At 42.4% G+C, this 15,833-nt stretch overlaps 2 protein-coding genes across 2 annotated transcripts in view; one reads left to right on the top strand and one right to left on the bottom strand.

Moving 5' to 3' along the window:
• Positions 1-1,393, top strand: part of LOC137435088 (unconventional myosin-XVI) — a 224,687-nt gene extending 223,294 nt beyond the window's left edge. Inside the window, exons 25-26 of the mRNA XM_078784703.1 lie at positions 779-924; positions 1,027-1,393. Coding sequence (XP_078640829.1) covers positions 779-924; positions 1,027-1,245 — 365 coding nt within the window. The 3' untranslated portion in view covers positions 1,246-1,393. The remainder of the gene's footprint in view (positions 1-778; positions 925-1,026) is intronic.
• Positions 1,394-4,776: 3,383 nt separating this feature from the next.
• LOC137435085 (uncharacterized) overlaps positions 4,777-15,833 on the bottom strand; it is a 242,270-nt gene continuing 231,213 nt past the window's right edge. Inside the window, exons 45-52 of the mRNA XM_068128524.2 lie at positions 15,512-15,583; positions 15,150-15,278; positions 14,699-14,797; positions 14,396-14,608; positions 11,353-11,530; positions 10,368-10,482; positions 8,313-8,485; positions 4,777-8,182 (exon numbers count right to left, since the gene is read on the bottom strand). Coding sequence (XP_067984625.2) covers positions 8,101-8,182; positions 8,313-8,485; positions 10,368-10,482; positions 11,353-11,530; positions 14,396-14,608; positions 14,699-14,797; positions 15,150-15,278; positions 15,512-15,583 — 1,061 coding nt within the window. The 3' untranslated portion in view covers positions 4,777-8,100. The remainder of the gene's footprint in view (positions 8,183-8,312; positions 8,486-10,367; positions 10,483-11,352; positions 11,531-14,395; positions 14,609-14,698; positions 14,798-15,149; positions 15,279-15,511; positions 15,584-15,833) is intronic.

The following is a 15,833-nucleotide window of genomic DNA, read 5'->3' as shown; positions in this document are numbered from 1 at the left end:
AAGGTAAAGTAAAAAAGTAAGTAAAGTAAAAACTAACATTAAAAAGTAAGTAAAGTAAAAAGTAACGTTAAAAAGTAAGTAAAGTAAAATGTAACGTTAAAAAGTAAAGTAAAAATGTAAGTAAGGTAAAAAGTAACATAAAAAAGTAACGTAAAAGGTAATGTAAAAAAAGTAAGTAAAGTAAAAAGTAACGTTAAAAAGTAAAGTAAAAAAGTAAGTAAAGTAAAAAGTAACGTTAAAAGGTAAAGTAAAAAAGTAAGTAAAGTAAAAACTAACATTAAAAAGTAAGTAAAGTAAAAAGTAACGTTGAAAAGTAAGTAAGGTAAAAAGTAACGTGAAAAAGTAGTGTAAAAAGTAAGCAAAGTAAAAAATAACGTTGAAAAGTAAAGTAAAAAGGGTTAACACAATTTTTTGAACCACTTGGCCATCTCAAAGACCACGTTGCATCATAATAGTGCACCTGCACGGAAGTTGTGCACCTGATATTTGATTTGTCCTTGACCTACCTTTTTCGGATAGTGACCAAATTACCAAAAAACACCTTTTTGATCATAACCTGAATTATTTTTCTCCGATTTTCATGATGTGTTTTCTGGATACATTGTAGATGGGGACACATTTTCTTAATTTACACTCTATCCCTAAATGTTGAAGGTCAAGGTCACATGACAGTTATGATTGGAACATGGGCTTACCCTTGGTGATTGCTTTATGAATGCAGCTATTGTTTGTTTTGTTCTTGTCCCTGTATCTAATCGTTACGCAATTCCTAATGCAGAAATTGAGGAAGCCACGGATCGACTTAATGGGAATGGAGCACCGATGACTCCCGGGGATACTTCAGTCCTGGCAGCAGTCGAGTCTCCGCAAGCGTCCGCTTCCACTCCGAGCCCACCAGGTGCTCAGTCTGCTTCCAGTCCTCAGGTGACAGTCGTAACATCACTTCATGCAACCTGAGGTTTTGAACTTTACATCCTGATTTAAAAAAAAAATTGACCAAAGTTGTTTGCCCTTTCCTGGGATCAGGAACAGCGGGGGGAAGCTGGCAGCAGTGTGTGGCGAGATCGCGCCGCCTTGCCGGAAGTGCTAGAATGGAGGCGTCGCGTGTGTGATGAGGGCGGCATCAGAATTTCTGGTCCTGATGAAGTGTGGCCTCATGCAGCCACCCTGCCACTCGGATGGAAGCATTGCGGCCGCTCCAAAGGGGGCCAGGACAGCCGGGCGTGTTGGGACACTGAGATGTAGACCGCAACGGAGTACATAGTGAGTTTGTTTAGTGCTCGGCCCCTTCAAAAAGATTTCAGGTCAGCCATTTACCTGCGGTCACTGTTTCCACGAATGCATATACGTACCGAGGCAGGGGCGGAACCAGGAATTTAAAGACGGGGGGGGGGGGGGGAGGGGTGCATGAAACTATAGTGCTGTGGGGGTGGATAAAGGGGGGGGGTCTGGCGGTCCTCCCCCAGGAAATTTTAAAAAATTGATCGTCAGAAATGGCATTTCGTGCGTTCTTGGAAGTTTCTGCAGTTCCTTGTGTTCTTCCCTGGTCCAACAGTTCAGCAGATTCGCACTGCCTGCACCCTCATCCTGGATCGAAGGAGGGGGGGGGGGGGTACGCACCCCCTGCACCCCCCCCCCCTGGATCCGCCCCTGTGAGTCATATTTATTTGTTCGCAAATCCATAATCACTGATTTGTCTCGTCATGCCTCGAGGTTAAATTATATTTTATTAATCAAGAGGGAGGGGTGATGTGGAAAACGCATCTATACTCTGCGATTGGAAATAGTCAAAAACGATCAAAGTAGGCCCAAGGCCTTTGAAAATGCAAGACAAACCTCTGGCTGAGCATTGATTGGTGGCATATACAGTTGACTTCTGACGAAGTCGTTTTTCACTTTTTGTCAAATTTCTCTGTACATACTCTTTCCCCCCCCCCCCAAAAGGTTTTAAAGCAAAGGCCGGTGCAGCAGCCTTGTTGTGATCAAAAGCACATGGTTTTAGATCGCATAACTTATTTCACTTGGAAAAGGTGTATCTGAACCATCCATGGGAATTTTATTGATAGACACGATTTTTTATGCAATTCGTACACATTGATCTGCAACTTTCGGGAAAAAAAACAAACGTAAAACTTTCCAGTCGCCTAAGAGCGGCTCCTCGGGAGCGATGTCTTCAGGTTCCTCCGAAGCAAAATGAGCATTCCCTAATTTTAGGTCTCGGCTTGTTTTCCACTCGTGGCGTTTGGTCAACAAGGTTTCTGTTTACTCAGTCGAGAATGTAAACAATCGGATAAACGAGGAGGTTTTGACCCGACTACTACTTCATATCCTTAAATGTGTTGTTTAATTGAGCAAACTCCTTTAATGTGAGTGGAATATTGGGAATGATGTGACACCAAGATATGTTTACTGGGACAGTGGGACACTGGGACACTGGGACAGTGGGACAGTGGGACAGTGGGTGCATGGGCCAGAAGGCTTTTTTTGCATCCAGAACTTTGGCTTCATGTTTATAACAGTCTTTCTTGTTCCCGTGTTAATGTACATGTATGTGTGCATAACCGTGTATATCATATTGTCGGCGCTGTATTCACAACATAATCTGGCAACAGGCTGCCTCTGAAACCATGACAACATAACTAGTGCCTGGTACCTAATGACGGAAGCTGCACTGACGTGCTGTTTCCGGTCCTTGTTAATTAATTATTTATTACTCTTATACACCCAGGTCATACCGGGCTGCCGGTGTCATTGATATTTATACAATCTTCTTTTGTAGGCAGCACTTGGTTGTATTGCGGGTACGCATCGGTGCGAGGCAGCACAGTTGTCCAGACGATGCAGTGCCCCCTGTAGGTTTGGGCAGGGATTTCAGTTATTTAGCCAGGATGCCGGCGATAATTCTCCCCTCTTCGTCAAAACATATCGTTGGATCTGCAATCTCGAGCTAATGTTAGCAGACAGAACACCAGCTTATGAATCCATCCGAGGAACGGTTACTTTTGTGATGCGGCAGCACCAACTTCTGACTATTTTTATAATCGGCTCGGTAATCAAACCCGGACGTGACAGTTCAACAGGAAGTGTGATAACTGCACCGACCTGTCAGGACTATTTAACAATAAAAGGAAGAGACAAAAAGTCATATTAGCCGAGCTTATAAGTCCATCCTCATACTAGCTGGAAAAATTGGTCATTTTGGACACAGTCTTGGCTACTTGTTTGTGAATCCAGGTTTTTAATGGAAGTTTCTTTGTTAAATCTTTGTTTAACAAGCAGTGTATATAATCCTTTCTGCTCCTCTTTGCCTCTTTTCATTCAGCCACGGATATTTCACTCCCAATTCAAAAATCAGTAAAAGGGCTCGGCCGGCAGATTGCCCGTTGCTGGCTTTGTGTTTTAATTCCGGCATTTTCTCTGTGCCAGCATTTACTCAAAGCATTAAAAAATATCTGCTGCTCTCTGTTGCCTTTTAGTCGTGTTCTTTTTTTCCTGCTCTGATGTGAAGCCACTGCACTCCGAGGATGTGCACGGGCTTCGTTGACTTTTTCAAGGTAAGGTTTCAACCAGAAGAGTAAACTAGCACTTGATTAAGTTGATGGCACACCACCATGTTTTGTATCCACTGATAGGCCGGAGCTAGATCTGGACCTAAATTAAAACCTAATCGGCTTGTTCTCGTCACCTAAGCAACCCATCCACCTAGTTTTGTCATAACTCGTCCAAAACCTTTTGAGATATCGTGATATATATATATATATATATATATATATATGTTCAAAACACACCTGGTCACAAGTGTGCCGCACTGACCGAGTCCTCAGTCGAGGTCCTCAGCATCATCCCGTTTCGGCCCTTCAACCTCGATACGGTCAGCTAAGGTGGGCTAGCAGGGGCACGTACACATCCACATGCAGCAACTGCACCTGGATGCGTACATACCCCCACCCCCACCCCCACCCCCAGCCAGTGCAAACAACAACAACAACAACACCTCCACATCCAGAATCCACAGCACCAAACAAACATGGTGGAACACTCAAACACCCACCTTTATACCCTTCACCACTCACCAACAAAACATACCAGATCATTCATACACACACATACACACCCATACATACACATACACACACAACACCAACGAACCAACCACCTACCCTTACATCATACACCACTCAACACACAAAAACACACACTCATGCAAAAATTAATTCATGCAAAAACACACACCCTCACCCACTCACTCATATACACAAAATAATAAATAATAATGGTAACAAAAAAACAAAAACAAAAACACAACCAACCTACACCATTCGACGTGCCTCCATAAACTTCCTCCATAATATACATAATATATATATATATATATATATATATCGTTTCTCTCAATGGTCAAGAAGAAGAAAATAAATTCTCACATCAGGATCTGGATTCGGATCGTCACCAAAATCGAATCGATTCATCCCTAGCACACACCTAACCTGTTCAACAAAATGTCTTCCGAATTCATCCACAACTTTTTTGAGATATCCTGTTTATAGACAAACAAGTAAACAGACAAAAAGACAGACAGGGGTAACAACACAACCTCCATCCACCGATTATGAGTTGTTCCGCATACTCCTCCTCCGAGGGCTCCTCGTATAACTACACGATACAAAGCCAAGGTGCCGTGCCAAGCTTCTCCAGGGACGACCTTGGTTTTTGTTAGGAATGATGCGTTCAAACTCGACACCGGTTTTCAGGAAAGAACAACAGTTGCACACAAAATCCGACTAATTATTGCTTTATTTGCTGCTGACAGTGCATCTTAATAGTTCATTGTTGGAATAAAATATAAATGTGCAGTTCGGATTATATACAAGGCACTTGCGGAAAGGATTAGCTTGGCAAAAGTAGGAGCATGGAAATTTTGAATAATGATTGGAATGATATGACTCATTTGATTGTGATCGGAAGGACAGGATTTGCTTACGCGCTGATCTTGTGCCACTACGAAAACGTATCATTTTGGAGAGAATGCCAAAAATCCACATTTGGTGTAGAACAGAGAAAAAAATCTTTCCTTCAAAGTTTCAATCCCACTCTGCCGAATGAACGAATATCTGCCGTTTCACCGAGCAAGGTTTCTATTTGCGCATGGATGTGAAAGACCATTCACAGGCAATAAACAGAGAAGGGCATCCATGATACATTGTGTGGGTCAGGATATTACATGTTTTTCGATGAAATATTCCGTTTCCAACCAAATTTGTTTTATCAATTTTCAATGCAGCATCGTATTCATCTTATTTAGTTGTTTTTTTTACTAATAGCACAGGTGCTCTGCAGATCTTTTCTCATTGTGTCGCGCTGTGGAGACACGGAGGTAGTTTTAATCACGACCCAAAAGGAAGTTTTTCGATGAAATATTCCGTTTCCAACCAAATTTGTTTTATCAATTTTCAATGCAGCATCGTATTCATCTTATTTAGTTGTTTTTTTTACTAATAGCACAGGTGCTCTGCAGATCTTTTCTCATTGTGTCGCGCTGTGGAGACACGGAGGTAGTTTTAATCACGACCCAAAAGGAAGTAGTTAAAATTTTTCCAAGGGTACAAGTGATTATATAATTCATTACAAATACGAATGGACATCACAGATGGCTGTAGGTCTCATGATCAAAAAGTCTCGGTCCAAAACTTGAAATTCAGCTTGACTAGCCACATCAGGTCATTTTATCAAATTGAAATTGAGATTTTTCACGAAATGATTGAGCACATCATGTACAAAAACGTTTTATGCAAACGAGGAAGTTCTATAGTGTTTTGGTCAATTACGTACGCAATCCTCTCAAAATATGGACCATCTTTGCTGAAATAAAAGCTTTCTTCACTACAATTCCCTCCTCTCACTAACAACCACCCTATAGTGCCACTCTTATATCCTTTCAAACAAAAGCATTTGCACACAAGGCTGCAGCAGATTTCTTTCTTCGAAAAATAAATAAATAAAGCAGTCCATGTTATGCAAGAATTTTGTGCGTATTCAGATCTCGGGTTCGCCAGTTGAGCGTTGCTTGAAGCGATAGATTTCGAGTTTTCCAATTCTATAAGTAATTGACATATTTGGGGAAATTACACGTCCAGACCAGGAAGCTTTTTCGCTGCGTTGAACGAAGTTGGAATGATCATACTGCGGCTGATTTGGTTAATGCGGCCTATTTAACTACAATGCCCTTCTTTAGGTAGTGAGTGAGCGGCGTATTTGACCCGACAAGCTCATGATGGTTTCATGATGACATTGACAAGAACTGCGGTCGCTTTCGTTGTGGAAAAGCAGCTGATTTTTTATTTATTTAATTAAAGGTGCAGAACATCCTTGATAACTTGCTCTGATGAAGGGTTAAGGCCCCTATATCTTTGCCTTCCAATGAAAACGATGCCGTTTCAAAAGGAAAAAACAAGAAACATCAGGAACAGGGCTAATGGAAGAGGTTTAAGCTACAAACTGAGGCCTTCGAAATCCGCTAACTGCGCAGGTGGAGTATGCCACACCGGAGTGAAGTGAAGTCGATGATGTTGCCTCACCTCTCTCCAAAACATCAGATATTGATTTTAACATTTCCAATTACAACTTGTTTCTCTTTGAGCAATTTATGAAGTGGCTTTTGCCATCCAGACCAGATTATTCAGTGATTAAAGTAATATAAAAAATATGAATAATAAAACATTTTTTAGGATATGGCCCTATTTTTTCTTTATTTAGCTTTTTATAAATATGGAGGTTATAGACATGCACGACGGTTAATGTGGCTCAATTGTAAAACGTTAACAATAGTAAATCGCACACATTAATTACATCAACGAAGCTCAAAGTGTTAGGCTTGGCTTAACCGCTATGGCTTAATATATATATATATATTTTATTATTTTGGCCTTCGATGCCCACAGTGCATTGTAAGTGGCAAAAACAGGACAATAATTAATAGCACCTCGAGTTGAACAACTTTGTTCAAAATAACACTAATGTCCAAGACTCACTTTGAATTCCCACTGCGAGGGGGGTTGCGGTCATCAGAAAGTGCACCAGATACTTGGCTCGTTGGCACCAGTCAAAGTGAGGGTAACTTATGTTGTGTTCGTCTTCGATGTAGATTGATGTGTTTAGCTTTGGACCACTTGCGGCCAACTATCTGTTTGAGGGGTGCACCTGAGTGAGGGGGAACAACTACATGGAGATGATGAAGGCAAATAAGAGGAAGAGAAGGGATGGTATGGAGGAATGTGCAGGTTTTGGAGGAGGTATGAGTGGTGCGATGGAGGGCACGGAAAGAGTCGTGCGAGGTGGCGAGATAAAAATTCTGCCGTATTTGCATATGTAATAAATAGAATGCCCCTTGCTTTGTTTTAGAACCCATTACCATTCATTTCACGCCGTGAGGTGCATAGGTGCTGCCGAGGCAGTTTCACTGGATGAGGAGTGTGATCCTGTGCGGGTCGCCACTCCGACGCAGGATGTTCGAGCCCATAGTTCAGGCTTTAAATACAGTGAGCCGTAATCAATGCGTCAAGTTGTGATCATGCGACTTCAATATATTTTGGGATTGTGTGCACAGTGTGTTTAAATCGACAATGCTCTTTATAGACCAAATTTATGCTTTCTTGATACAATGTATAAATTAAAGCCCAACGTGAACTGAGATTTTGGGTTAAAATATCAGAATTTTTTTTTTGCATTATACATTGAACGTCATTATTATTATTAATTTATCAATCGAAAAGAATGTAATAATCATTCCTAGTAATTTTCACTAATTTTAATTACACCGAGATCCCTTGACCCATTTCAAATACGTTGATCCAACCTGAATTTTATGTCCATCTAATGGTGTGTCTGCAGCGGGAATGAGACGAGTCTGGCCTGTCACCCCAAGTAATATGAAAAGATCAAAAAGGCAATTACAAACCATACAGAAATGTCACAGAAGGATGATGGGCCCACTCAGGCTTATCATAGGCCTTTTGGTGGCCACTGGCCCTTTGGCATTGTTTTCATCATAATTTTTCATCCAACTCTGTAGTCTTTTCCTCCTTGTTTCCACTCTAGCAAGTGCTATGTCCGGCGCTGACACACTTGACAACGGCTGATCCTGTTGCGTAGATTTCCAGCTTTCAGTGTCTCTGACTCTGGCTTCCTGCAGAGATGAGAGAAGGGAAAAATTGGGAATACGAATTCAATAAACTATGGTCATCAAACAGACTTAATCCCAAAGTAATACACAAACAACTCCTTGTAATTTCGCCCCTAGACCATTTCTTACGTACTTGAACATTTTCGAGCCCTCCACGGTCGCGAGCCAATAGCTGTAAGAATTGGTGTAGTAGTTGCAAGTTCCACGCCCGTGACATTCGATGAAGGGCGAAGCACGAAACTCCTCCAAACATGACCCTGGCGACGCGAGGGCTTGCCCTGAACCCTCCGCACCTGCGCTCGTGTGCTTGGCACGCGGAACGGAGTCAGGGCCCAAGTCAGAATCGATGCAATGCCATGTATGTTTTAAGCAATCGAAAATTAAAATTGGTAATGCTATTATCAGGTTAACTTGCGTTGATGCTTAAAAAAAAGGAAGCAACAGATAAAAATGGGAAAAGACTGAGCGTTGGCTAAACATTTGGCGAATGCCAAAAACTGCAAACATAAATTTGAAAAAGCTCTGTTAAATGCCAGTTGAGACTTAACAAACAATATTTCCTTTTGTTACATGTTTGTGTAACAAGGTAAATACAGGTTCCACAAAAAACAGCTTATAGTTGAGAAGATTCATAATTGAGAGTAAAACCATCAGTTGTGATCAAAATTATCTACAATGGGAGCGAGGGGGGCATACTGCACAGGGACCTCCGTACTATATTTTATTAGGATAGGCCAACAATCTCAAAAGGGAAGATTACATGCATTCGAGACGGAATGCAAAAACAGGTTTTCAAAATCAGTGTGCAAGTTACAAACAGGTAAGCGTGTCTCACAAAACACCATTTTCACGGATTTTTCTTAATCCCGCTTCATTTTGAAATTGCATCAGTTGAACATTCCAGAAATTCATTTCCCAAACCTGTGCAACCTGGCATTCCGTTTTTGGAAGCTAAGCTGCATTGGGATTTCTGTTCGAGTGTATGGTTTTATTATTATTTTGTATGCAACCAGTGCCTGCTGGTTGCATCATTGCTGGGAGCGCAGCTGTTTCGCTGATGCAAGGCCTCCTGCTTCCAGCAAGCAGGTACTCATTTTGCCAACTGGTTTCCCAAATAAAGGGTTTTTTCCAACTAAAATTATGATGGAATACTATGTACAAAGGATAGTGTGAATCTGCATTGGCCGACAAGATAAACTTTGGATTTTTACCAAGTTAGAGTTGATAAGCATGTTTTGTGCCATGAGAAATGAGTTGCGACTGACGCCCTCGTCCCCTCTATCCTTCCTGGCCTCATTCCTTCTCTATCCCCCAAATGTATTTAACAACAGACACACAGTACTTACCTCTTCCCAGAAGGACACCACTTAATGGTCGAAAACGTCGGACCTGAACCTTACCATTGGCTACTGTTATACTCGATGGTGCTCTCACTGTCAAGTACTGGTTTAGTTTCTTTGCAGACAGTATTTGTTACGTCACGCACTAATTTACGCAACACATCAGTTCCTTAAGAGGTACACCACACAATTAGCAAACTAGAACATACATGCCACACTTTTTTGAAATACGACCTAGCTCCTAAACAAACAAGAGCAATCAGAGTTTGCAGACCCTTTCCAGGACATGTTTTAGTGGTTTTTAAGGCTTTTGTGTTGAAACAAATATGGCGGCCTGACTACGTGACCGATGATCTCATCATTATTTATTTTTTCTCCAGCAATTTATCCCTCGATGACTCTCAAGAAATTTAATCTTGATCGGATAAAGTTTTGTACTTGTCGAATTATGATGTCATAATGGAGGCACCTATGACATCATCATTAACATATGTTATTCCCCATGGAAAGTTCTTTACAATGAGCTCAATGTCTCAATTTTTTCTATGCAGCACTTTTGGAGATATAGAGGTGCAAAGTTTTTTGGGTTTTCCAAGATGGCGCCCGTACCACGTGGCCTATGACGTCATAATTAACATTAAAAATTCTACTGGAGGAGGCAAATATTGCAAAACAAATATGGTGAAAATTTCCTGTCAATCGGACCAACGGTTGCAGAGAAAATCATATTTATTCTGCGTGGACAAACAAACAGACTCAAATGCAATACCCTGTCCTCTGGTGAGGGTAATAAAGCACAATAAGATCTTGGCTCCACTGCAAGCTCTTTTGACTCGTGTGGTCCTCACCATGACAAAGGAATAGCCGATCCATAGGGACATCCACCCACTGGGGCAAGGTGGGATTGTCACGGCTTGGCTGTGCACCGCTATCACCATGGCAGATGCTTCACAGACCGCACACCTACCACAAGGATACACAATGCCATGGTGACAATCAGGTGACAATCAAGTGACAACGTGAACAGCATTTATTATGAGGCCTATTCTCATCGACTTGAATCCCATGTGTTTATAGTTCTTGTTGATTTCAATATCAAGTTAATCGATACTGAATAGGAAGAGTTTCAGAAAAGTAATTTAATTCCCCCCTCCTGCTCTTTGTCCTTCGCTTCCCTACTAGATTGCATTTGCTTATGCAGCAACCCATACCTCGTTGTCCTTCCTAAATCATCTCCCTGCTCGTCTCTTTTCCTTTATCCACATTTTCTCATCTCTGTACTCCATGAGTAGCCATTCAAAGTGGAAGGTCATTGCCATCTTGGGTTCTCCCCCTTATCCACCCCGTGATCACATTTTCACAGATCCTTTGCTCTTTGAGTACCAGTTCACTGGTAATTCCCTGTGTGTCGCAAGAGGCGACTAACAGGGTTGATGGCAGGAAGGGCATCCGGCCATAAAACATTGCTTCAAAAAGGGGACCAAGGTGCCCAAAAAAGGCCAACCCCTGCCCTGTGGGGGAAAATGGCCTCCAAAGGTGTTTTTTTTTTTTTTTGCTCTTTGAGTGGTCCTGCCCCCACTTCCCCCTGTCTCCGATCATTCTCTTTTGCCCCATTGTGTTACAAATCTGTGTCCCTATTTTTATTTTACCTTTATTTTTTCTTTGGTTGTCTGCCTGTTTGTCCCCCTCTACTCATTTTGTGCAATGTCCTCTCCTCTCTCAGTAACTCTCATACGACTTTGATAATTAATCATCAACAACAAATATTGTGGTGCCGTCTGCCCGATTGCGTCTGGCTTCCAAACCGAGACAAAACTCACCCGACCCACTTACCTGCTGATGAATGGCTGGAGTTCTGGGGCTGAAATAGGTGCCATGTTCATCGGCATGGCTTGAGGGGTAGACAGCCAGTAAGAGTAGTCATTGCGAGAGGCAAAGTTGCATACGTTGTTGATGTTACAGAAGAGGAAGGGCATGGTGCTAAACCGGCGCAGGCACGATCCCGCCGTCCCTGTGCGCAACATCCATCAGTGGTTGAAATTCTCTCCCTCAGTCTAATAAATACAACTAAAGATGTGTGGATATATTTCTGGTATCATATACACACGTTGCATTTTCTTAGAGGGATGCTATAATCAGCACATTTACAAGTAAAAGAGGAAGAGAAGCCTACTCTAGATTTGTTAGTGTTTAACCAGCATGTGTTTTATTTACGGTCTGAAGAGAGGGAAGAGGATGCTTCCTGCTTGTCTGAAGGATGAGGGGTGTCACTGCAGAGGGTGAAGTCATCAGCAAATAGATAAAGGGGATTTTCCAGAGAGTCAGAGAGACTTGATGAATAAGACTGGGCCCAGACCACTGTCTTGGGGCACTCCAGCCTTGACAGGGAGAGGAGATGAAAGGATTCCGTTGAGTGTCACACGCTGGCTACGAGAGTAGAGGAAGTCAGTAAGCCATGTGTGGAGTTGGATGCCATAGGCAGAGAGTTTGGATAGCAAGGCAGGATGCCAGACTATCAAACACAACTTATACGTCTGCCCTGATCAAGTGACGGCCCTGATCGCATGTCTGACGTTGAGGGCCTCCATCCATTGTTGGGAGAGTAGGAGCAGCATGTTCAAGGTAGAGTGACCTGGTCTGAATCCAAATTGGTGAACTGAGATGAGGCCATTTGAGAAAATGAAAGATTTCATATCAACTGCGATGATGGATTATATGACCCTGTTGATGGTTGGAAGTAAGCTAATATGAGTGGAGTCGGCTGTGTTGCCATTTGAAGAGATCAACAAAGGAATGAGGGGGGCCATGCTCCAGAGACAGATTTAATAAGGCACCATCAGGTTTTAGAGGAGGAAGACAAGTTTGAAAGATTAATATTTAGGCTAAACAGATGTTGTTTCCTGGCTTTAGGAAATGAGCTGAGTTTGTCTTGGGTTGGATTTGCTTTCTAGGAAGAGAAGGCAAGCTGGTTCAGGACAACTGCCTCACCAGTGTACCATTAGCGGGAAGATGGGTACGATAATTGAAGACAAGATGGGATGAATTTGTACATGAGAGAAAGCAGGTTTCTGTGGAAGAATTCCCAAGCTAAGTTAACATCAGGGGCAGTAGATATGGGAGACCAGTCTTGAAGAGAGATGGCTGCTTGAAGTCTGTGCCAATCTGCCTGAGTGAAATGCCGGACTCGTCAGCGTTGAGGCAGCTCTCTGAGAATGGCCAGAGAGATGTTGACTCTGACAAGTATATGATCTAATGAACCAATTGGAGCAGAGGAAGAGCAGGCGACATTTGCGGGGAAGTTTGCCATCACCAAGTCCATACGGGAGGATTTGCCATCATTTTTTGCCATACGGGAGGATTTGTCATCACCAAGTCCATACGGGAGGATTTGCCTGGGATAAATCCAGGTCCGAAAGTTCACAGATTGAGTCAGTTCCATGGAGTCACAAAAGTCCTTTGCTGAATTGCCATGGTTGGTAAAAGAGGTACCTACACCAAGCCAATTTGCATGGTGACAATTGAAATCACCACATATGAGGAAGAGAGAGTTGGGATGAGTGATTAAAAGTTGGTCCATGTTGTCTGAGAGAGTAATTCTGTATTAAACAAGACCAAAAGTCTAACAGCGGCGTAGCTGGGATTGTAAAATATTATAAACCACAAACACACATGATTAGCTTTTTAAACAGTCGCTAATGCTGTTTATAACATTAAACAAAGAAATATGGAGGAATCCCGACATTCGTGAGGTAAGTTTTACTTACAGAACTGAGCGAAGATCTACTGTAATCTATATACCCTACAAGGGTTGGGGTGTGCTCATTTACCAAGCAGCTAGCTCGCCCTTGCCAAGCCAGCCGTTCCTTAACGGTTTTGAATGGAGTGATTTCTCGAATGCTTAAACTACTTGGCGCTCTCTCCACAAGAAACTTGGGAAATGAACACACACCCAATGTTCTTGAGACCCGACCATAGATCGACTGTAATCTATGTACCCCAAAGAGGAATGACCTTTCCTGCCGCTCTCAAAGTGAGCGGGTGTTTACGCCGTAATGACATCATATACGTAATGACGTAGCATGACGGCCGAACACAAAACTTCCGTTACTTTCATATATATAGGATATATATTTAACCTCCAGTAATGTTGCAGTCACTACAAAGGGATTAGTGTTACGATTAGATTTTCTATAACAATAACGTTACGTTATTATTACAAAAATTATATTATTTTAAAAAACCAAGGTGAATTCCTTGCTTCCGCTTTTACACCGCTTCAATCCATCAACTTTCCATTCATGACATTGGGGTTAAAGTGTTATGGTTATATTTCCTACAATATTATTATTATTACGAAAATGATACTACTGAAACGATATCACTGTATTAATAAACCTGGGCTTAATTTGTCCGAAGCGGACGGTGAGTCATAACGCCTAAGGCCTATATGTACTGTATTGTTGGAAGAGACGTAACGCCGATGCTTTCGATATTTGATGGTCATTTTAACAATCGGTTTGTTTGTGTTTCACACTGAATGAAAAACGTAAAGGTAGACCATGGCGATTGTGATATATGACAGGTTTGACGATATGTTCGGCTTGAACGAAATATAAATCAAAATGGCGGTGCGTGGAGAGTCAGCTGCAGCACCGCCGTAATGACATCAGACATAATCACATCACCCTGTCATGTGACCAGATTCTCAGCTCTGATTGGTATACGTTTGAGGGGACATACATACATACAGACGGACAAACACTGTTCTGGACGGCTCTGCCCGATGGGCTACGCCATAAAAAGAGAGGCCCCACCATTTGAGTATCTTTAATGCATGTACAGAGCTGAGAGCCAAAACCCACACCATATGACTCACCTAGGTCCTGTCCATGGGCCCTCTCGTTTCCTTGAACATGGAGAAGCGAATATCCATCATACACTTTTGTTGTGCCATGTGGGCAAATGGGTATGAACATTGTCTGGCTGTGCCGGGTGACGAGGAATCCATGTGGGATGGAGGCTCCACCAGGAGGACCCGTCATCCCTGGCTCACCGTCAGGTCCTGGAGGCCCGTCTAAGCCTTTCTCACCTGTAGGGGCATTTATTGTGATGACTTTGTACTTCACAGTGTGGTGCATAATTTCTCCTGCACAGAGAGGTAAATATGACATGACCTTACCAAAAGCACCGAGGAAGCCTCTATTTCCCTTTTTGCCTCTTTGTCCATCTAATCCCGGAAAACCAACCATTCCTGTGGGACCAGGAGGCCCCAGAAGTCCTGGAAGTACACCGAGGGGGATGGTTTAATCACAGAAGGGCAACAACCTGTGAATTTGGAGATGCACATCATTGCAAAGTTCTAGTGCGGGCAATAATAAGAATTTCCTGATTTAGTTAAACAGGTATTTGTAATTTGGTTAGGGTGCTGGTAAACAATGGGTGACTCTTTGCGGTTTATTATTGAATACTATAGGATCGTTCAACATCAACTTTTTATGAAAAGACAAGAAGGTGTACTAAAGGTGACCATCAGAGTGCTTACAGTGACAATTTAACCAAATCGACCAATCAAATAGAATGTAGCTTTATTAAAAGAACAAACAATCAAACCAACATAAGCACACCATTACCTGGCGGACCAAATGGTCCTTGAGGTCCAGGTGGTCCTTGGTCCCCATGGATGCCTGGTGTGCCAGTAGGTCCTCGGTCAGCCTTGGTTATACGAGGAAGTAAGGCTAGGCCTCCCTTCCCTGGTGGTCCTAGCACAATGATGACAAGCAAGAGGAGCAATCGTTGAAAAGAACAAAGGTCAGATATGTGCAGTGAATCCGTAGAATCTCAAATCCTCCAAACCCCAATCTTCTTGGCATACATCACCCACGTTTCTGAAGCATATTGTGACATTTTAATAACTTTAAACTGCAAACACACAAGAAATATAGAAAGTATGAAGGTGAAAATGTGGAACAGTGAATGACGTGAAAAAGTTCACCTTCTGGTCCTTTCTGGCCCTTGAGTCCAGGTGGCCCTGATAAGCCTGATAATCCTTGGTCTCCTTTGAGTCCTGGTCACATGCAGACATGCCATTCATACAGTGAGGTTGACAGGTGTGTTGTCTTGTGTCTGTCTACATGTGTGTGCGTGTGATTTGTATGTGACAGCTCTTCGGCGAGCTTTAGACGGTGTAGAAAAAAGAAAGAAAAAATAATCCCAGATGCACAAAAGCTGCTTCAGAGTTATATGTTCGACTCCAAATTTACAACGAGCTTACATTGAGCCTAGGCCAACAATCGCAATGTGAAAAAGCAGTGCGA

This window comes from Myxine glutinosa, chromosome 9 (genome assembly GCF_964187855.1).
Source record: "Myxine glutinosa chromosome 9, kmMyxGlut1.1, whole genome shotgun sequence".
Taxonomy (NCBI): domain Eukaryota; kingdom Metazoa; phylum Chordata; class Myxini; order Myxiniformes; family Myxinidae; genus Myxine; species Myxine glutinosa.
Note: the sequence above shows the minus strand (reverse complement) of the source record. Positions and strands in the feature narration are given on the sequence as shown.